This window comes from Typopeltis vanoorti, chromosome 11, assembly GCF_054136105.1.
Source record: "Typopeltis vanoorti isolate ZY-2024b chromosome 11, IOZ_Tvanoo_1.0, whole genome shotgun sequence".
Taxonomy (NCBI): Eukaryota; Metazoa; Arthropoda; class Arachnida; order Uropygi; family Thelyphonidae; genus Typopeltis; species Typopeltis vanoorti.
The window spans coordinates 13,441,170-13,463,823 of NC_143559.1; the positions used below are offsets into that span (position 1 = coordinate 13,441,170).

At 33.8% G+C, this 22,654-nt stretch overlaps 1 protein-coding gene across 1 annotated transcript in view; it reads right to left on the minus strand.

Annotated features, from left to right (window-relative positions):
- Positions 1–9,898: 9,898 nt before the first annotated feature.
- Oda (Ornithine decarboxylase antizyme) overlaps positions 9,899–22,654 on the minus strand; it is a 46,242-nt gene continuing 33,486 nt past the window's right edge. The window contains exons 2-5 of the mRNA XM_090400763.1: positions 21,950–22,101; positions 18,992–19,152; positions 12,294–12,379; positions 9,899–10,602 (exon numbers count right to left, since the gene is read on the minus strand). Of these exons, the coding sequence (XP_090256889.1) occupies positions 10,490–10,602; positions 12,294–12,379; positions 18,992–19,152; positions 21,950–22,101 (512 nt within the window). The 3' untranslated portion in view covers positions 9,899–10,489. The remainder of the gene's footprint in view (positions 10,603–12,293; positions 12,380–18,991; positions 19,153–21,949; positions 22,102–22,654) is intronic.

Sequence of the window (22,654 nt, forward strand, 5' to 3'; positions counted from 1 at the left end):
TCCAATTACAGAAGGTAGAACGCAGCCCGCAAGACTGCAATTTGGTGAGAAGCCCCCGCTGGCAGACCATATCAAATGTCTTGGAAATGTCAAGTGCAAGAGAGCAGGTTTCTCCAAACTTTTCCATGGCACGTGTCCAGGAGGAGCAGACATCCACAGTAAGATATATATTTAAAGAAAAGATAATTGGTCAAGAAAAGTTCCAGTGTTAGGAAAATGAGGATTGTCTGGTAGGTAAACTATTTGTGAGAGATCAGGACTGATGGCAAATGCTTCAGCTTCTCTTATCTGTAAAAGTAGAGAAGGGGAGCCAGTCTGTATTATGAACGTGAGTCTTCCATGACGACAATGTCATAATTAGGGTGTTTAGATTGTATTAAATCGACTTTTAGCAATTAGTCAAAAAGAACAGTAGCTATACAGACATCAAATGAAGGCTCTGAAGTGAGGCAAGAAAATCTTGAGCCAGAGCAGATCGAAAAGCGAAGAACCCAAGTTAGATTGCATTTGGCAAGTGACATCAGATTTAACAAAAACACATGTTCCTCTTTTTTGTGTGTTCCGCAAAAAAAAGGGAGGAACGTGTGTTTTTGTTAAGTGATGATGATCAGCCTGTATTTTCACCCACTACAGGTTGAAGACTTCTCCCATTGTGGAAAATTGGGTCCAATGGTGATCCAATCCATTTTTTAAGAGTGTATACATATTTGTATAAATGAGCATATGAAGGTGAAAGACGATCACAAACATCCACTCTCTAGGAGGAATCGAACCCGCAGCCTCTTAGCTAGAAAGCGGATACGCTAACCACTCAGCCAAGCAGGCCCGCGTTTTTTTTAAATGCAAATAAAATAATTTACAGCACAACTATTTTTCTCCAAGCCTTAGTGCCTTTTGTACTATATAACTGGAAGGAAAAAAGTTATATGGTATCAAATATGGTATCAAAGACGCAACTGAAAGCCATCGTTAAATTTCTTTACAGTAAGACAACCATTGTGTATCTTCACAAAGAAAAAAAAATGGTTGTGAAGATAAAAAAATAATGCACTACAAAGAGTCATGGAATGCAAACTACTTGCACTCAACAGATTCAAATAAACTACAGTGTTATGCACTTTTTAAACCTCAATCATGATAATCCTAAACCTCGCTTTTATCATTTCACAGTTTACATCATGAACGTGCAACATATACAACCAAAGTGCGGAGTCCAGATAACAAATAGTTTTCCTTCAATCTGCTTTTTGAGGTTTCCATAAAATTACCTTCGATCAAGAAATAAGTTAAAGGTGCATAACTGTTACTTAAAATGCTGATTTTTTTAGCGATAATTTCATTGCAGATTTACTGGTAGCACTAACCATCTATATCTCACTGGTGCTTGAAGATTCCTGTAGGACTGCGAGCTGATTAGTAGGACCTTTTCCTTCGCAATGAATTATATTTTGACTGAGCACCATGAAGTGGTGAAATAGTTATATTTTCATAGATGAACCACCTGGCTTCATAGATTTGAAAAGTGGCATTGGGTGGAGTTTAAATAGTATTAACCAACCGTGATTTCACATTTCCTGCAGAAGGTAAATTTATTTAATTTATTTTACTAATAATCTCACCCAACAGTGGCAGAAAACTTATAGCACTATTGCTATATGTCTCAAGAGCAAAGTTCTCGAGTAACCCGAGAAATCATCTTACAACTCAAATTTCAATAAAGTCAATAAACTGAGTTATATATTCAAGAGAAATTGGTTCGTGTGATGTAAGAACCTAACAAGTCGTTTCTAAGGAAAAGACAGGCTCAATTTTCACACTTCTACATCTCAAGGTGAAATACTTTGTTGCAATCAACAGGTTATCCCAATAACTGTGAGTGCTATGGGGTGGCAGGAACGTCTAAAACTAATAATTAATGGATTAAAAGTGATATCCTAGTTCTTCAAATTGAACTCGAAATTAAAAGCATAAAAAACAACCGATTGTTGCGAGTTTTATTTATTTTTAACAGTCTCGTCCATCTAAAATTGAGAATTTTTAGTATCATGGTATTATAGGTAAATCAGGGTTAGAAACAGTTGATAAATTTATTTTGTTGATTTTAGATAAAATTCAGGAGATAAATTCTACTCGTTCATTCTGCAGGAAACATGTAGTAAAGATCAATAAATAGAATAAACGATTTTTAAAGCTGGATAACTAGCCGCACGTGGGACGTTATAAATTTTCGAAGTGAGTGACGAAAGAATATATATAAACCAATGAGATGTGTGTGTGTGTGCGCATTTTTAATCCAAGTCTAATGTGCGCAAAGGGTATTCAGTTTACTCCTTGTATTTATTATTCTAATAGTCTTAGGCCAGCTATCTCCGATTGGCTACCAGTGGAGACTGAACTGCCCACTCAGTCTCCAAAAGTCAGAGAAGTTAAAAAGCCTCACTTACTCCCTATATAAGGGAATAAAAGGCATTAGCTGATTTCCTTATATGTACACTGCTCAAAATAATTTTACTGCTCAAAATAATTTTAGTATGTCAGATAATTATAAATTTCTGCAAATAATTATAACTATTGGATACTTTATATACCTAAATATTTCTTATGCATATTGATGAGATATTGTTTAAATAACTGATATTTATTACAATTTTAGCATGAAATCATTTTAACAAGAATAACCAAAAACGCTTTTTATTAATTTTTAATAGGGCGTATGGTCTCCATTAACAGCAGTACATCTTGATTACATGGACCAGATCAAATGATCAAACATTGTGGAATATTTCCCCTCTTCTGTGAGAGCAATTTCGAGCTCTTGAAGCGATCGTGGCGGCATCAGTCGAGTAGAAACGCGCCTGCCTAAACCATCCCAGGCATGTTCGCTTGGATTACAATCCGGTGAAACAGGCAGGCCCGTCCATTCGTTCAACATCTTTCTCAAACCACTCTTGTACCAAATTTGCATGGCGTGGACGAGCATTGTCATCCATAAAAACGAATTCTTGACCAATTGCAGTAGCATATGGACGAACTATAGGTTCCAAAATCTCATCGCGATACCTTTGGGCTGTTAAGGAACAGTCGGTATGGCCATCTATACTTATTCCAGCCCATACCATTAAAAAACTCTCACCTTCATGTTGGGGTCTTTCACAAACTGGATTATTTCTTGTTCCACTTCCACGCCATATCAATATATACGTCGGTTATCTGGTTGTAGACTGAACCTGGACTCGTCACTAAATATAGTACACGAGCCCAATCCTCACTTGTCCGATTGCAGTGTTCCTGTGCCCAAATTCTAATAAGTGGAATGTAAACCATTCGTCTTCGAGCATACATATAAACCTATGACATGAAAACGATTTCATACTGTCTGTATTGATACCAGCCTCCCTGTTGCTGCGGCAAGTTCGCTTCGAAGTTGTGTTGCGTTAAATGCTCTATTTCTTCTGGCAAGTAATGAGAAATACTGATCGTCTCTTGGAGTTGTTTTTAATGGGTGACCTTGACCTCGTCAAACATATCCCGTCTCCAGAAAGCGATTCAAGTCGCGAAATTACGCTTTGAGATACACCACACGCTTGATAGAGTACTTGCTGCGTTTGTCCAGCTTCTAATCGACGAATGGTTCTCCAAGCCATGGATTCCGGGATATCAAGTTGCTCTGCCATTTTTAACAAAATAATGGGTGGTAAGCGAGACAAGTTTACAATTGAAGTGATAATTATGCACTGTGGAAGTGAGCGCAACAAGCCATGCTATTATATATTATAACCTCCACATGCAAATATGTTTCGACAAGTCTTAACATTTCGTATGCGGTTGCATGTTCTACACTGTTGTAGAGTAAGAATACTTTAAAATAAATGTGTTACATTTGTAAATTATTTTTTATAACTTTATAATTTACAAGAAAACCAAAAAATATTCCTTAATTGTTTTGAGCAGTGTATACATATATATACACACACACACACAACACCCACGGAATGTTGAACTTTATTCCCTGTAATACCATTGTAAAAATTTTTGCGCATACTGCTCAACACATTGATTAAACAGTTCTGAACACCAGCTTGCTCTCTTACCGATTCACTTTATTTCCTGTTTTTATTATATATAGGAAATAAAGTTTAATATTCCCTGTATATATATCCTCTATCCTAATTGTTTTGAGCAGTGTATATATATATATCAATACATGGAATATTAAACTTCATTCCATGTATGTGTGTATATATATATATCAGGAAATAAAGTGAATCGGTAAGATCAATACATGGAATATTAAACTTCATTCCATGTATGTGTATATATGTGTATATATATATATATATCAGGAAATAAAGTGAATCGGTAAGAGAGCAAGCTGGTGTTCAGAACTGTTTAATCAATGTGCTGAGCAGCATGTGCAAAAATTTTTACAATAGTATTACATTTACAGCCGAAACAACTAAGACTATGATGGCTGAAGAATGCGTGCATTCTTCTGCCGATTTGCTAGAAGTTTTTGGTGTACTTTTGTCACGAACCATTCGTGGGCATCATTTGGAACCAAAATGGAAGCCCCGTTTTGTGTGTAGTTATGGAAGCTTATGCCGACAGAGATGCAGCTATGCATCTGTAGTGGAATTAGGCAGATGTATACTTTGGAAGCCCTCTCATAGTTATAATACTGGCTGTTTTTTTATATATTATTAATAATGCTGGTTTTGCATACCATTTTTCGAACGTTCTTCAGTTTGTATTGAACTTGATTAAATGCTTTTGAAATATCGAGAGCAGTAGCTCAGGTTTTCTTCAGATCAGTCGGTAGATTTCATATGGAAGTGGGTTATATAAGCTTAAAAATATCTTGAAACATTTGTCAATTATCACTGATGAAGGAAGTTGCCTGTATATTCCCAGGGAAATGATTTCATACATAGCGCTGAGCCACCCAAAGAAAGCTATTCCTTTCAGTCGTAAACTAGATGAACTTTTTCTTAGACCAGTTTCCGAGTTAGTGAATCTATGGGAAACTCTCCCCCCCGGCAACTCATTGTACGCATAATTACAAAGACAATACAAAGCATTCAATGGAAATGTCCTGAAAAGAATCTGTTTGCATTGCTTCGTTCTTCACTATGTCATTTTGCATTCTGAAAAGGTTGAGAGTCGATACAATTTCTAGAAAAATGGGGAGGGGAAGAAACATATCGAGATTATTAGTATTTTTATTATTACGTGATCGCAGTGGCCTCACGTATGTGAATTAATTGCATGTGCTAGATGTCCGGTTTGCCAAGTTCATCTTGCTGAAACAAAAATTAGTTACGATTGTGCATCCGTTGAAAATCCGAGTTCACATTAGGGAATGCTTAGTTTTTCCAGGATATCAGATTAACATTAAAAAGAATCTTTCCACTTTCTCACATGGATAGTTTAAGAAATCTAACATGAGATTTATAATTTAATATAGCGGTGAACATATCCGAGTTAGAATTTAATTTTTTTTCTTATATCAAATTTAATATTGCATTAAAATAACGATTCCCACTACATACCACGAATATGTTTTAATTTTCTCACTTAATTATAATCTTGATTCGATTATTCTTCTCCATTTATATTAAACAAAATGAAACGAATAAGCAGTTATTACCCTGTAGCGTTGTGTTATCACTTTATTTCCTATTTTACCTTTTCTTCTGCTCTACTTGGGCCATCGGCAAGCTTTCAGAGAATTTTCCGACCTCGCTATTTTTAGAAGCCACGCAAAGGCAATTTACGCACACTACGCATTTGGCAAATTGCCAACACGTGTATAAGTATACTTTATGGGTTTGCTCAACAAAGGAAAAGATCGAGTTTACAGAAACGACAAAAGTATGCATTAATATATAAAATAGGTGCTTCCCTATTTTTTTCCCCCTTTCAACTAACAAGAAGTGTAACAATATGCATGATACTGCACAAAGAGCATTCTGGCGAATGTTTTCGAAGATTGAAATCAAAATTATGTCGCAGCTTGAAAAGTGAAAAATTTGACTTCATCTTCTCATCTAATAATCTCAATCACCTCAGGATAAATACCAAAAGGTCCATACTCCTTCATTCAAAAACATGTGAAATGATTTAAATATATGGAGATATCACATAATAGTTATAACAATAATTTTACAGAGTTTAAGTATTGTAACACCCTTGTTTTATATTGAAATATAAAACTTGACTTTACCCATCTTTGGATAGTGGCCATGGTGAGTGATATTAGTATGAAGAGCAACCCTCACGATTCTATGGTCTCCTTCTTACCCTGTGCCAATGGACTGAGCTTCCTCATGATCATTCATGTTCACATAATAGTTTCCTCTATCAGATTTCTTTAATAGTTCTGGAGTACTCCAGGACTGTGCTTCTCACCCACACTGTTCCTCCTATACTTAAATAGCCCTCTCACTGGCCTCAAATCATGTCCATGATTTTGCTGATGACACCATGCTCCATTTTACTCATTCAAGAAACTTTGCAGTTCTCAATACAGGGCTTTGCAATCTTCCTTAGCCTGTGCCTTGGATGCTGATCTCACCCTTCTAAGGAAAGGATAAGCTGATGAATTTCAGTGCTACCAAAACACAATTGTCTTGTTTCTTAGAAGAAAGATCCTCTTTTACCTCATCTTATTTTCAATAATCATCACTAGACAAGATCAAATTTAATTTCACACCTAGCCTATCCTGACACAGGCACAATGCATCCCTACTACCCCCCCACCAATCTCCAAAAACTTTTTCATTCAGGACACTACATAAGATATAAGAGGGTAATTTTCTTAAACAGTTGATCCATCTATCCAATTGCTTTCATTGTGTGATTTTTTGCAGTTCTTTTTCCATGGGCAGTGCTCCACCAAGCTGCCACCTACCATCTCAGCTTTTCTCTCATGCAAGAACATTAGTGGCCACTTGTCAACATCCATACATAGTTCAACTCTGACCTTATCTGTGTTCTTTGAAATGGTCTCGCCCAGTGCATACAATCCCACCAGCTCATTAAGGAAAAACACATTAACAGGTTTCTTCCTTCTATCTGCCCACACATGGCACTGTTCTGTTCGAAGTAGCATAACCTGTCATGTAAGAGGTTAATATATATAAGTGGTAGTTGATTGCACATCAGTCAATGAAAATCAACTGTCACTTAAAGCATTCAGAAACATTCATGCCTATGTTTATTGCGATTCAAAGATAGTATCCATTATCCAGTCAGTCAACCAAAATATATACATAAGGTTTAAAAATTAATGTTGTGCAGCTAGTAGACTGTGGGTTTGGATCTCAGTGTGGCATAGTGGGATCCAAAACAGGCTGTAAGTAGAAGAGTATTGCTCAATAACAGGAGTCTATTATGCATTATTAAATGCATAATAGACTCATGTTATTGAGCACCACCCCACACATCGGCTGTCACAATGGCAAAATTGTACGAATTGAGGTTAGAATTGGTTCCACATCCACCATATTCTCCCGACTTGGCCCCATGTGACAACTTGTTCCCAAACTTAAAAATTTGGCATGAGGGAAAAAAGTTTCTTCGAAACAAGGATGTCAATGACTATTTTGCACAATTTGATAAATTGTACTTTTTAGATGGGATGAAAAAATTGGAAACTTACTGGTCCAAAGGTGTAGACCTCGATGGAGATTATGTTGAAAAATATAAAAGTGATTTTTCCAAGAAAAATTTTTTAATTACCAAACTTTTCAAACAACCCTCATATCTGCAAAAAGTAAAGACCCCCATTCCCAATTTTGATAATCAGGCCTAATACCACTTGCACCTGATTTAACATCAGATCATCTTCCTGTACCTCCACATTAACTTCCATCTCAAATATAGACTACTGATATTTTCAAACAGCTTTTCTCTCGGCACCTTGATCAGATTCACAAACTTACCTAGATCCTCTTGTTACATTTTAATGATTTCTCAACCATGTCTCAAAGTCAAAATTGATCTTGACAGCCTATTTAGCACAAACCCAGCTTGTTTTCCAAATTTCTTAGCCTTGATGAATGCTTATTACCACAAACACTCAGTAGGGAAATTTTTTAAGATCCCATTTGCAATCATCTGAAATTCAACCCTCTGATCAGGTCTTCTGAAATGCTGTAGCCATGGTAAACTTAGAACATTTCTGGTCAAACATCTACTCCAGCTACCTTTCCACATTTGATTTCATGGTTTTTTTATACATCAAATACTGATTTGCACTTCTCTTAATTTTATTTTTTTTTTAACCACTATGCTGTTACCAGTTTTTTCATCAAGCAATCTCTTGCTTTTTTCCCTGTGCCCTTTCCTTTGTTTCCTTTCAGTATTGTTTAAGAGCTAACTCACTTGCCAGGAACTTAACTTTTTTTCTAACTACCTGAGTCCATGTAGTTCTAATTTATGTATTCTTGCAGACAACCCACTACATACCTAACTGAACCGATCCCCCCCCCACTGAATCCACAAAGTAGTTCATATTCAAATTATTTTTCTTGAATAAAATTTGGATATTTTAGTCTATCTCAAATCTGTTCAACTTTGATTCATTTTAAAACTAACTTTTTCAATAATTTAATTTTACACTGCTCAAAACTAAATTGCAATTGCTTTGAATTTCAAATTCTCTATATAGTCATGTTTTGAACTAGAGTAAAGTTACCACTAATAATAACAGTCTTCTCTACATGCAATTTCTTGCACATTATGTTGGAACATGTTGATAACAAAGTTCATGTCCTGAATAGAAATATAGCAGGTACTATTCAGGACATGAACTTTGTGCAAGAAACTGCATGCTAATATGCAGTTTTGTGCACAAATAATTGTGTGTCCAGTTCCCTATTCTGTTATTTGTCCACATCATTACATATTAGCTGTCAATATCCTCTTCAGTGTTGAATATTGCAACAACTCCTTTTCCTTGGTTGTTATTGCATAAATAACATTCAGAAAAGTTTCACCCATTCGTTGTTGATTCAGTAACACAGTCTGATCTGTACTTATCCAGTTCTCCTGATAGTTCCACTCTTCCCATTGAGTTACTTTGACAAGCAAAGAACTGCTTAGATAGTGATCATTTTATATTATACTCCTCATAGCTTCCATTTTATAATATTAAACTTTTAGCAAAATCTGAAGTCCTACTTGTCAAATTAGCATACTATATTAAATTAAAGATTATTGAAATGCTGTTGTTATAGAAGGTCAGATCCCATACATGCATGGGCAAAATTTTTTTACACAAAGTAACCAAGTCACATTGTAGCATGCTTCAGAACATAGTTTGAGGATCTGATGTTCCAAGCAGCAATAATAAGCAACTGGTCTGGTACTCCACACTCATATACAAGATTTGCTTGAATGGTGATCTAGTGCAAAATTTTTAAGCTGTGCCCTTAATTATTTTATCTTCACTCTTTAGTTTATGTGCCAATGCACATGATCATCCTTTGCATCCCCTGACCTACAGCAGCAACCTTGTCTACACATCAGATGGCTTCAAGTATACTTCCTTCACTCACTATTTACTGCACCTCCAATAAGTATATCAGCAATCTTCCCCCCCCCCATCCTGTTCTCCTCCCTGAAAATATACCACTCTCATTCTAACCTGCAAGGTTTAACAGAACTGCTGTAAGAAAAAATGATTGAGAAATGGACTATTTCATGAAGTCATGGATTGAATGGTCTGTTCATGAACAACATCACTTTTTAGTTGCTAAATCCCACCATTAGTTCATTATCATATCTACTAATTATTAGTAAATGATACCCATTCAAGTTTTCAGGGAAAAAAAACATGTATATTGTTTAATGTTATTTACTTTGGAAGTGAAAAGAAAACAATCACAAGAAGCAATACATATGAATTGTTTATTGGACAAGTCACAAGGAAAAATAAATCAATACAGTGAATCCAAAATCCCAAACATTCTTAAAATATCTTAAAAGTTATTCAAAAAACATCTATGACAGCCCTTTCAAGCTGAAATTGTGTTAACATTTAATGAGCTATCTGGATGAAGTGGTGAAAGGCAAATTCACAAATACTTAGACAACTAGCTAAAAATACTACAATTAGGAATGACTTGAACATGTCTAGCCACAAAACAGAGTGCCTATCTCCAGAGGACAGAGGCTTTTTACACGACACATTTGGACAGGAAAATGTTTGTCCTGAATTAATGCATTTGGTCCCTGTAAGAAACTGTATAAACAAATGATCACAAAGTATTTTTTGTATGGTGGACAAGTTAGTCTGATAAGATTACAATGCTTTATTTTTATTAATACAAACAGTATCTGCCAACATGTCAATTAAGCCAAAGTACTTTGGAGAGATATGCAGTGCGGAGAAACCACGTCCAACAGTTCAGGCAAGCAGTCAACTGACTTCTGAAGTTTCATATGCAAGTAGAGCAATTTGAATATGGGAAGAACAGGCAATTGTTCAAAATCTGTATGCCATGTAGATGAAATCTTCATTTGCATTACTGGGAGCAAGTTGATGTCCTGGTATCAGGCTGACAAAACCCAAGAACATGAATGTGCGGATCAGTGCAGCTGTTAATTAAAACAAATAAAATAATTTGCAAATTTTCAAAATATACACACTTAGATACAATAAACTATCCTACAAAGAATGAGTGGAATAATTATAACTTAAAAGCTGCTTATTACACAAGGACAAGTACTCATGTTTGTTTGAATTAAAACCAGAAATATTTAAATTTTGTACAGATTTGAATATAGATACATAGGGCAGTCATATACTTTTGTTCTAGATACAAGAAAAAGCATCTAATAATGCATGATCGTGACTTCGCAAATAGTCTATCTTAATTCCCTAGCTTTAATAAAAGCCACATAGCACTGACAGCCCTTTCAAGATGAGATGTGTTAAAATTTAATGAGCTATCTATGACTCACTCTAAGTGAGTACTCTCCTCTTCACAAGAAGAGTTACTTAAAGAGAGAACTAGTTTAAGTATAATATGCAAGCAACTAATGGAATAGTTACTTTATATGATCCAATAGTATAATTCGAAACTGATTTCAGATAAGGACTTTGTAGCCTTTAGTTTAACCTTAATATTTCTAAAGTCTAATATTTAGAAACTGTTCAAAATGCTGCTACCATCCTACAAACTGCTGTGCCTACATGACACTTGTTTGTGCCAACGATTTCATCCATTTTTTGGAGAGGTGCTTATGATACAAGCATCACTGAACTTTGTCAAGCTTTAAAAAAATGACAAATTTGTCTCTTAAATAGCTGTGGCAACTTATTTGAAGTAAATTTCCTTAAGTCTGAATAAAATCATCCATTTTTGCAAAACATTTTATGCAAAAACCAACTTAATGATTAGGTTTTTATGGAGTCAGTTTACTCAGCTATGACAAACCATGACTCAATATGTCAAAGAGAAGAGAAATGCAGATATACAAATATGAAAACAAGGTATAGAGAAGAGCTAGATAGCTAATGGAATAAAGATAGCTGTTTGTTACAAACAGTAAATACTGAATTGGCATAACTTAAGGAATTATAAAAAACTAATGTAAAACATAATTAATGTTAGAATTTTAATGTAAGTATCATGAGCATCGTCAGTACAAGATCACAGAATGACAAAAAACAGACAATTATAAAAAGCACCACCTGAGTAGCTGACGTAAACCAACTAAAAATCAATTTCAGACTTATTTAAAAATATAATTTACACAGACAAAACGAAGTTAGGAAAGATTAGATTTAAAAATTACCGACTATTTTTTCTATATATTTTTTTAAATAGTTAGGAAATTGACTTTAGTTACGTTACATTAGCTACATATGGTGCTTTTTTTTTTTTTTTTTTTGTCTTATTGCCATTTGTGGTCTTGTACTGACCATGCCTGTTAATGAAACTTGCACATGTTTTCAAAATTGTTTTTATTAAACATCAACTAGAATACCAAACCAGCACTAGTTGGAACTACACAAGCTTAGAAAAATAAGGAATGAACAGATGTGAAGAGTGAACTAATGGTAAAACCATATTAAAAGATCAAAAAGGTGATTGTATTCGAAAATGTCTAAGCAGATGAGATCTCTGATGGGATGGTGTAAATGGTCAGTTAAAACCGACTATTTGAAGCAAAAATAGGAGGAACAGCAAAAAGGATGACTAAAATACTGGATTTGAATTATTACTGAAGCAGAAAAGATCCAATTTTTAAATATCTTATCACATGCAATGTAGGTCACTTACCTCTGTCAGAACGGCTCTTACTGAAGCATACTACAACATTAGTGCACTGAAGTTCTTCCTCTGAAAATTCCAGTAGAGTTACAAACCTATGAAGGAACATGAAAATTAATTTCTCACACAAATAAATCCATCTGTTTACATTAAATTTGGAATACATAATTCATGTTTAATATCCTAGATTACCAATACAGCTCTACTCTAGCTATACGTCAAATAGGGAACTTATCTTTAGTAAGTAAATACTAATCATTAATGAATATTTAATACATTGGCCCTAAACTGAGATAGCATGTCTAATTGCTTAGCTCTTACGCTGTAGCTTCTTAAATTAATTCTCTATCTGACCAGGCAAATATCTAACATTTTATTCAGGAACACTGCCAAAAGATTTACAAAAATTCAAATAAATCAACATGAATCACCATTTCTATTGTTCCTTTCATAACTGATCTTCCTTTAACCACACTAACAGCTATAATGCATTTTCACATGCAACATATGGATATGAAACAATTGAGATGAAGTAATATGCACAAGTGCAAGCCATTAATTATCTCCATTAACATTATAGCTACATCTCAGCCAATTCCAAAAAGTAGGAACTAGCCATTTCCTAATTTTAAACTTAACAAAAAACAGTATAGAGTACTTCAGTCCTTTCATGCGATTAGTTTAATAGCAACTAAACAAAATAGGAATTTTCATAAGGATTGAAAATAACCATTAATGGATATGGGAGGATTATATTCATTACATATTGCTATTAGCCTGGAAAAGAAATTAGTTTTTTTTTTTTAATTTTTGCTTGATTATACTATTTATCTGAACGCACTTTATTCTATGAGGGACTTCAGTTAAGATAATTGCATTAATGAAGATTTTAGATTAATGTTTCTCCATCAATTAATTTACTAATTTCATTTTCAACCATATCGCAAAAGCCCACTCCACCAAAAATGTGTGCGAAGTTTGTTATATGACGTAGCACGACATCCACTGGAGGTAAGAAATTGTTCCATTTGGCTTCAGGCCATACATTTTTTTCCAGCAAGCATTCAGCATAAAAGATTGTAATTCCTTTGTGGAATAAGAAATAATTTTTACACAATTCAATATTGAAAATTCTTTCCACACTTGAGGCAGTATCATGTTTGGATTAGATTCCATCTTATTCAAAATTAATTGAAATGTTTGCCAAATATAATATGACTTAAATGTTGATATTATTCCTTGGTCAAGTGGTTGAATAAGTGAAGTAGTATTAGGCAGCAAAAAAGTTATTTTAAATATTTGGATGGCTTAAATGTTGGGTGGCCTGGTGTGTTATCTAAAATTAGTAGAATTTTAGAAGTCCATATTTTTTCTTTGTGCAACTTTCTACATCAGGTACAAAACACTTGAAAAACCAATTTTCAAACATGCTAGCTGTAACCCATGTTTTTGTTGGCCTGCCAATAAACAGGTAGGATGGACTTGTTGAGCCCTTTCATTGCACAAGGATTTGCAAATCAGTTAATAAACATTGGTTTTGTCATGTAATCACCTGATGCATTACTACAAAACAGTAGAGTAATTCTATCTTTTGGAAACTTTGAATCCAGGAGCTGATCTTTCATTTTTCGAAATATAGGTGGTTTTAGCATTTTTTCCAATATAACCCAGATTCATCTGCATTGAACACCTAGTCTGCACGATAACCACTTTCTTTAATGATTTTTAAAAGTTCTGCTGGGTATTTGTGGGCAGCTTCAACATTTGCTGACTCTCTCTGGATTTTATGATTATAAAAAGAAAACTGCTTTTTAAAGTTTTCGAACCAACCCTTACTGGCAGAAAATCCATGCCGAGAGATTTCTCTGAAGAATTTTGATCAAGTTCTTTTAAATGTTTATAAATTTTTAGTTTTTTTGCTTAATAAGGTGTCCATCCAAAGGAATTTTCTTGAGCGCAATCTTCCATCCAAATCATTAGATCCTTGGATCAGTTGAAAATTTTCCAATTTTCAACCGATCCAAGGTTTTAATTTTTTCTCCGAGAGAAATGAATTTCTTCTTCAATGTTGGTTTTCCCTTTCATTGCAGTTTTAGTGGCCATTACAATAAAAATAAACTTTTACATTAAAAAAAAGCATTACATATGTATGACTCACCAGAAAATAAACTGCTCTGCTTGAAAATAACACTTATGATTTTAAATGCACTTTCCTGGCAGAAAACAAAAACAATTTTCAACAATAAACACTTTATACAGAATTTCTTTTTACACAAGACAGCAGCTATAAAGACATGCATATGACTGGTGCGGTATTAACAAAAGATCGCACGACCCAACGACAAAAGCAACTGATAAGCGTCTAGTTGAAATGCTAATTCTCTTCAATCAAATTCCATAACATCTGAAACTATCATAACATTCACTATTAGTTTTAACACATTCACAACAAGATGTCATTTATTGTTCCGATGGAACTTCTCATTACTGACTGGCTCAACTCAAACGTTTCAACCCTTGGTTGAATTTTATGGCTTCTTGTTGGCATTTGAGGTGGCAGGCAAATTCAAATCCATTATATGGCATGTTTCAATTCTTGGTAGTCTTATTTTAAGTTAGCCTTTGTGATCTGTCATAATGACATCGAGAATTTCAAATGCAATAAAAAAGTGCTTATTTCATAATTGAAAAAGTGGACAATAGTTTTTAGTTAGATACTGTGTTTCAGTGCAACATATGATTTTGCTTATGTCTATATATACAGTGTAGTTTCTGTGAGAGGGGACATGTGATTAGTTAGCGCCATTTTTATTCCATCTGTCTCTAATTGCACTATTTGTTGAGAATGACACAGACTGCAAAAGCCTCTGTACAGTACCTTATTCAGTGATATAATAAAACTAAATTCGATACATAACTACTTTCGCAATATGGGCAGACAAATTTAAAGTCCCACGGTGAAAAATATGAAAAAATAAATAAATAAAGGGTTACTAGAAATTTTAGACCACGTTATATCGAAACCGCATTGAACAAGGGATACGACAATTTGTAGATTGTGTTATACAAGAGTTACCTGTACTTCAATAAAAAAAATTTAAAACATGAAAATCTTCCATTACACTGATTTAAAATCAAAAATTTAGATCAAAGATTGCAAATACAGGTCAATTTGAAATTTTTTTGTACAAACAAAGCAAGACATTAAAATAATGAATAATCTGATCTACAGAAAGTTGAAGCTGGCTAAGAGGTATTAAACATAAGTTACAGTTAATGGCTCCATAATCATGTGAATAAAAGTGGGAAGATCAATTACATGATATGACAAAGCTATTAGTAGTTGATAATTCCAACTGACAAATAAATATTTAGAATAACTCAGTTTTCACTCAGAAGGCACCATTTGTAACCTGAGTAATATACTGAAGATAAGCAGACTTGTTAATCCTGACATTTCTTATCAAACTAGGGAAAATCTTATCAGCACCCTTATTAACTGAACACTTAAAATACTTGCTGCTTAAACACCAGTTAATATCTGCCTCTTAAGCTCCCTTTATGTTGCTATTACACATACAACCTTAGTTCCTATAAAATTCCAGCCAGATTACTTAAAATTCTTTTGAGTGCATGCTTTTTTGCATTTACAAAAAGGTCACATTAAATTTTGGTGCAGGTACACTAATTTCCTAGCAACAGATGGTCTAGCACCTCCTTTAGTCCAGACTAAATTATGAGACCAAATTCCTGCAACCACACAATTAGTTCACAGATAGCATTGCATGTGGCACGCTTACATAACAGTTTACATACACACTTGCTGATAATCCCTTGATTTTGAGTGATTCTTAAAATATTTTGCCACATTTAACCCTAGCTAGGACTTAAAAACAAGGTCATTTCACAGTGGTGGCAAGCACAAGTCCACATCATTTAATCACCTAATTTACATTTAATATTTAAGTTTCTCCATCCATGATGCTTTATAGACATGGAAAAGGTATTAATGTATCAGGCACTGATGTATTATAACTTTACTGCTAATGATCCAAACAAAATGGCTAAATCTGGCAAGGTTCTGGAAAATTTGGTGCATTTTTATTCTTAGGTGCCACAATTCAAATCTTGCTTCTCCCCCTCCCCTTAGTCCATAAATGGGTTACTGAGACTGCAGTAAACAGCCCTCAAAAATCATGATAATCTACTTCCAGCTGTGAAAGATGTGTCCAGTAGACTGAGAACCAATTTCACGTAAGTCAGATAAATCTAACTCTTGGACCACTGAAATATTCCAAACCTCAGACAATTTGTAAATGTCTATAGGGTCTTTAAGTTTTGGAGTAATGCAATTTCTAATCTGAAATCCTATTTTGATCTTCCTTAAAGCATAGTGCATAGGTATTTACACTGATCAACTTTAAATTTAAGATTTATCAGCCATTACAGCATTCTCTTCAGAATCTAAAACAGATTGTTTTTTTTTAATCACTTCAACCTCTGAGTTACTCATGTAAGGTTCATTCAACATTCATCATACTGTAATAACATAATAGCCAATTTATCAGCTACTTAGATTAGTTAACAGTGACATTTATCTGAGGTTGTAAATTTGATAGCAGAATAGGATGCGACTTAAGTCTAGTCCATCACTAATTCCTCTAAGTTCCTATGTGAGAATTTCCCTACCAAGGAAAATTAAAAATAGAGTTAGGAAGCACAAGCAATTTAGATTATAACTTTAGTATCAACTGGGAGACATTAACGTGACACTTTTTTTTATTAATGCTGGGCCCATACATTAGAGGTTGATCAACCTATAGTACATTAGTACCATATATGGGTAGTGGGTTGGGAAATGAGTTGCCTATGTCGCCTGTATATACTCTCACTCCACCATTATCTATCCCACAGCCTTGAAATTGCCTATATTCAAACCATTCCCAAGAATGGAGAGACAAGTGAATGCTGTCCAACTATCACTTAAAATGATACATGTGTAGTGATAAGTTAGATTAGGTATGTAATATATTCAATTATAAGTTCATCACTAGATATCTTAAATATGATTAGCTAGATCACATGAATAATCTAGCTTCAGAAAGTTTGTAAGAAAAGATTAATATATTACAATGATTTTGACTATTTGCCTTACAAGAGATCTTGCAACTCACTTCTATTTAGCAGTTTAATAACCTTTATAGACTGTTCTTACATAAGATCTTTCCTGAAACTCAAGAAAATTTTCATATAAAAAAAATGAATAAGTTTACACAAGAGCCCTACTCTAATCTGCAATTTGAAGTTATGACACTCTTCTGGGTTATGCATAGTTCAGCCAATGCATTGAGTTTGATAGCTTTTCCATTTTATTATTTCACTTGACTTTTAAAGAGAATTGTTCTAGATATCCACGTATCTTTTTAGTATGACCCATAATTCTTGGAATTATTCTTTCAGTTTGGTAGTCTGAAAATTTTTTTTTTTTTAGATTCTAAAATTTACGACTTGTTCAGCAACTTTAACTTGATCATTTTTCTTTTAGAACACATTTACCAGCCAGGAACTTAATTATTTTTTTTATGGATTGCTTTAGTTCTTATCTAGGGAGTTATTCATTTGTCTTTGCATTAACTTCATTCTTTCCTAGCAGAAAGAAGCTTTTTCAGAAGTGTTGAGTTCTTAGCCAAGATTTTTTTCCCTATTTGTATATTTTAATATACAGTTTATACTGAAGAAAATCCAACCCTTTCAATTTCTTAATTGACAATATAATAGCAAAACAAGTCCCTTGATTAAATTAGATTAGATTAAATTAGATTTAATTTAAAGATTTTACTTTCTCTATATAATTAGAGATGTAAATTGAGAGAAAGCATTTAATGAGAAATGCTAAGCAACCAGAGATTGTATGTATCAGACCCTTTTAACCTCACTTAATTTCCTTACTAAATTAATGACAAAACTGGCTTCTGGATATTGCAATTAACTTAGAGGTAAACATTATTCACAATAGAAAACTCATTAAAAAACACACAAAGTGACGATTTTCTTCAAACAGGTTAACTATGAGCATAGCTAAGCAATGCCCAAACAGTTCTATTTTCCTCTGAAATCTATGATGTATGTCAAAAAGAAAAAAGGGCACATTTGTAATTGCTATATAACCATCTGTTCATTAGACCGATACTTGATGTGCCACACCAGTCTTTGCCATGTGGTCATATCTTTTTTTTTATTATTATTTTTTTTTAGAGGCTTCAACTCTAAAGATCAGTCACTCCAACCACAGTCTTATTGATGGTCTACTCCTTCCTCTTTTTCCAGGCACTTTACTTTGTATTACTGTTCTGAGGAGTCCTCCATCCATCCTTTCAACATGTCCAAAGTATTTCAACTTTCTTCTGTCAATATCCTTAAGGAGCCTTAAAGTTCTGATTCTTTCTAGCACCCAATCCATTTGTTTGCTTTCAGTATATGATATCCTCAATAGCCTTCTGTAACACCACATCTCAAAAGCAGTTATCCTTTTTGTTATATGGCAAGGTTCTTTTATGCCCCCAGTTCAATGAATGTAAATTGATGCGACCATCTTTCTGAATGAAAACTTAGAAATTATAGAAAAATTAGTATTATTAACTTCAACAGCAGTTAAGTTATTTCTATGACAAAGTCATTAACATACAAGAAATAAAGCAAATACTCACGCTTCTTTAGACCCATCTGGCAAAATTCCATCAGGCACCTGTACATAAAGCACATTCTGCCACAGTACGGTATCCCACTTCACATTTATGTTTTCTGTCAGGTTGAAGGTGAAAGTCAAAAGAACAGCATCCTGGTTGGACTGCTTGGTAAGCTCACCCCACTAAATTAAGGAATTCCACTGTAATACATCTGCTTAACTGATACAGTTATAATAGAGAAAACTCCAATCTATGACTTATTTTTAAAAGTATTAAACTATTTTATAAAAAAATTTATTAACTCTTTTATTTTGCTGAAGTTCCAATCAGCAGAGCACAACACTGCATGTACACATGACAGTGAGTAAGTGAAACAATAATTATAATGGACAAAAGATCTGTAGTTTTATTTTGCCAACCTTTCATTTTAAAAAAGTTGGAGTTTCTCTTAAGATAAGTCTCAGTTTTGAGAAATTAATGCAGCCATATTTGTTCGGGTTAGAATTCTTCATAGTCATGGCTGACTCAAAAGATAATCAGAAAGGTATGTAAAAAACACTTGACAAGTCTAATTATACCTATTAACTTGATAGTAATTCTTTATTAAAAAAATTGTCATTCATAACTGGTCTAAGTTATACCTTAGAAATTATTTGCTAACCTGAGTGCAAATGTGAAACAATGACTAAGCTACTTTTATATGGAGCCAGGTTTTCAAAGTTGCTCTAGTATTCAAAGTGTACTTTACACTTTGAGATATGCATATTGCCATCTATTATGACAAGGGTTATTTAATTAATTCCATTTATCAAAGCATACTTCTACTGGAGATAACATTCAAGCAATCAGCTTGCCATCCATCATAAAAGACAGAGCACAATCATAGTTATTGTAATTCAATATTTGTTCTACACCTTAACTATTACAGCAAGAACTCTTAAACATCAAATGATATAAAATTCATTGACTTCTCAGAAAGGACATTCAATAATATTTTAATTGCTATAATCCTAGCTCAAATAAAAATAGCTGAAACAGTATATCAAGTTAGAATTCCTCACAGTTCTGGCATCTCAGAACCCATTTCCAGAATTCTTAAATAAAATTTACTGGCTACTTTTCTTTCTATGAAGAAAGATCAGCATGTTTCCATCTTCAAAAGATGGACTGTCCTTTAGCTCTCCCTAGTGTCTAACAAGTTCCTTATGACTGTTATCACTCTTTGGACAAACTAGATGCTCTTGAATTTTTTTCAAAAGAAAACTAGTCTAACATTAAGAGTAAATCTGAAAAATCTGGCTTTGCACAGCATGGGATATATATAGACCACAACATGCTTGTTTCATTGGTGTTTGTATAAATTTGAACATCTGTTCAAAGAAAGTGCCGAGGCTTTACTTTACCATAGAGGAATGACTGCCTCTAAGATATGAGAAAGTTATTTTAAATCACATTAATTTTTAAGAGGTAATGAATTACTATTGCAATATTTCCTCAATTGCCACTGTTTTGTGGATATCTTCAATCAACACAAAGTGATAAGTATTACTTATCACTTTGTGTTGATTGAAGGGTCATTTACTCAAACCATATTAACATTTGATTTGAGAATAAGAATCCTCTCCATCTCACTAGGATATGGACTCATGAAGATATTAAGAGTGACATCAATGGCAGATATCTAGTTTTTTTTCACTTGTTTATAACTATAAATTAAAGATGCCAAGAAATTGTATTCTTGATTTCAAAGGATAAACAAAAAAGTTTGCACGAGGTAACTTCACAATTGGGCTACTTGTATATAGAGGTTAATGACTTCACATCAGTTGCCTTAGTATCCCATAATGCAAAGCATATATCCATATGGATATGTGCTATGCATTATGGGATACTAAGGCAACTACCTAGATCAGTTTCTATTTTTGAGGTCTCTTCAGTGAGAGCCAGACCTATAAGTAGCCCAGTCATGAAGTTACTTCATACACTAACTTTGTTTACACTTGGATCAAGGATGAAACCAAGAATTTCTTGGCATCTTTATAGTATAAAGAAGTGAAGAAACTTTCATCTCTAATCCAGAGTATTTTAGTAATAAGGTATGCACGTTTTGACTACTTTTACATGGAAAAGACTTCTGCATTACTTCGACTTGGATATCACTTCTGGATCTGATTCCCACTGATGAGACCTCAAGAAATGTTGAAACTGGTCTGGTAGTGGCCATTCCCATAATGCATAGTATTATGGGAAAAGATATGTGCTTTGCATTATGAGATACTAAGGCAATTGATGTGAAGTCAACCTCTATAAAGTAGCTAGTAGTGAAGTTATTTCACATGCAAACTTGTCTGCTTATATTTCAATAAAGAATGAAACCAAGAATATAATTTCTTGGTATCCAATCAATAGTAGAAGTAACTTCCTGTGATGCCATTGGACTGCACACCAGTAGCCTAATCATGAAGTTTTCAAATATAAACATGTTTGCTCACACTTGAATAGAGAATATAAATATAAAGTATAAATTTACTTTTAACCAAGCAAAAAATTGCTAGAACAAAAACTAAATGTTACATTTACAAGATTTACTAATTTGAATCAAATTTCATACTTCAGAAAAAGCCAAACAATCCTACAATAAGTAAATGCGATAAGTCGGGCTTTATCTATTGTGATTAGATCACTATCTTGAATACCAGGTGATTTAACACCAAACTGAGTTTTGTATGTCGTTTGGCTAACATCTATTTTAAGTAAACAGACTGAAATGATTCTATCTTTACAAAGTTAAGCTATGTTACAAATAGCTTCATATCTAGTGAAAAAAAAATGGTTTAAAAAGCTAAAATCTCAGGATATTAAATGTAAGTGTTAATTTCTAAATTGATTTCAGTTGATATTTATACTGAAAGTATTAAATATGTAGCTATTAGTGTCAGTTACTTTCAAGTAGTGATTTAACATTAGAATATAACTTACTTTAATAGTAACATTCTCTGCAACAGGGGGCACTTTCAGTTTCCCCACACCGCTGCCCTCTGCTATAAGTAGCGACACGTTGGCGGCATGGGGCACATCAGGAACACCACCGAGGCCCTGTGCCCAGGGATATAGAATAGTGGAGCAAGGTACTGATGAAGAAAGAAAATAATTTCAGTGATAGTTATATATTAAAGCATTTCAAATTATATTAACACACGTTTGAATATTAAACATTAAAACTAATGCAGAACAAATATCTTTTGAAGAATAAAGATTTTCTGGAATCAAATGAGAGCAATTATGTTCCTGGTTATTACACTACATTAGAACAGACCAAAGAAACTGAGATGAAGGTATAGTAGCCTAGAAATATTTAAAATGCTTACTACAGAAAATAGTAAACAGCAGTGGTATATAATAAATTAACATTCACTTAAGTTGATGCAAAATGTTTAAGTGCACTGAAACAAAGTCACAGTGCTCATCATTTTCAGATTAGCATTTCTTATATAAATGCCCAAATGACTTAAGATATCCTAGTGTGCCTGCACATAAGTATGGTGCAGGCACACTAGGCTCTAGCTGAGGTCCCCCAAAAATTAAAGCCAATTTAAGGCACCCAAAAATGAGGGAGGAGCTCCCGAGTATTATAGCACCTTGGCTACCACCCACTTTGGGAAAAAGTGTAAATACATTACATTG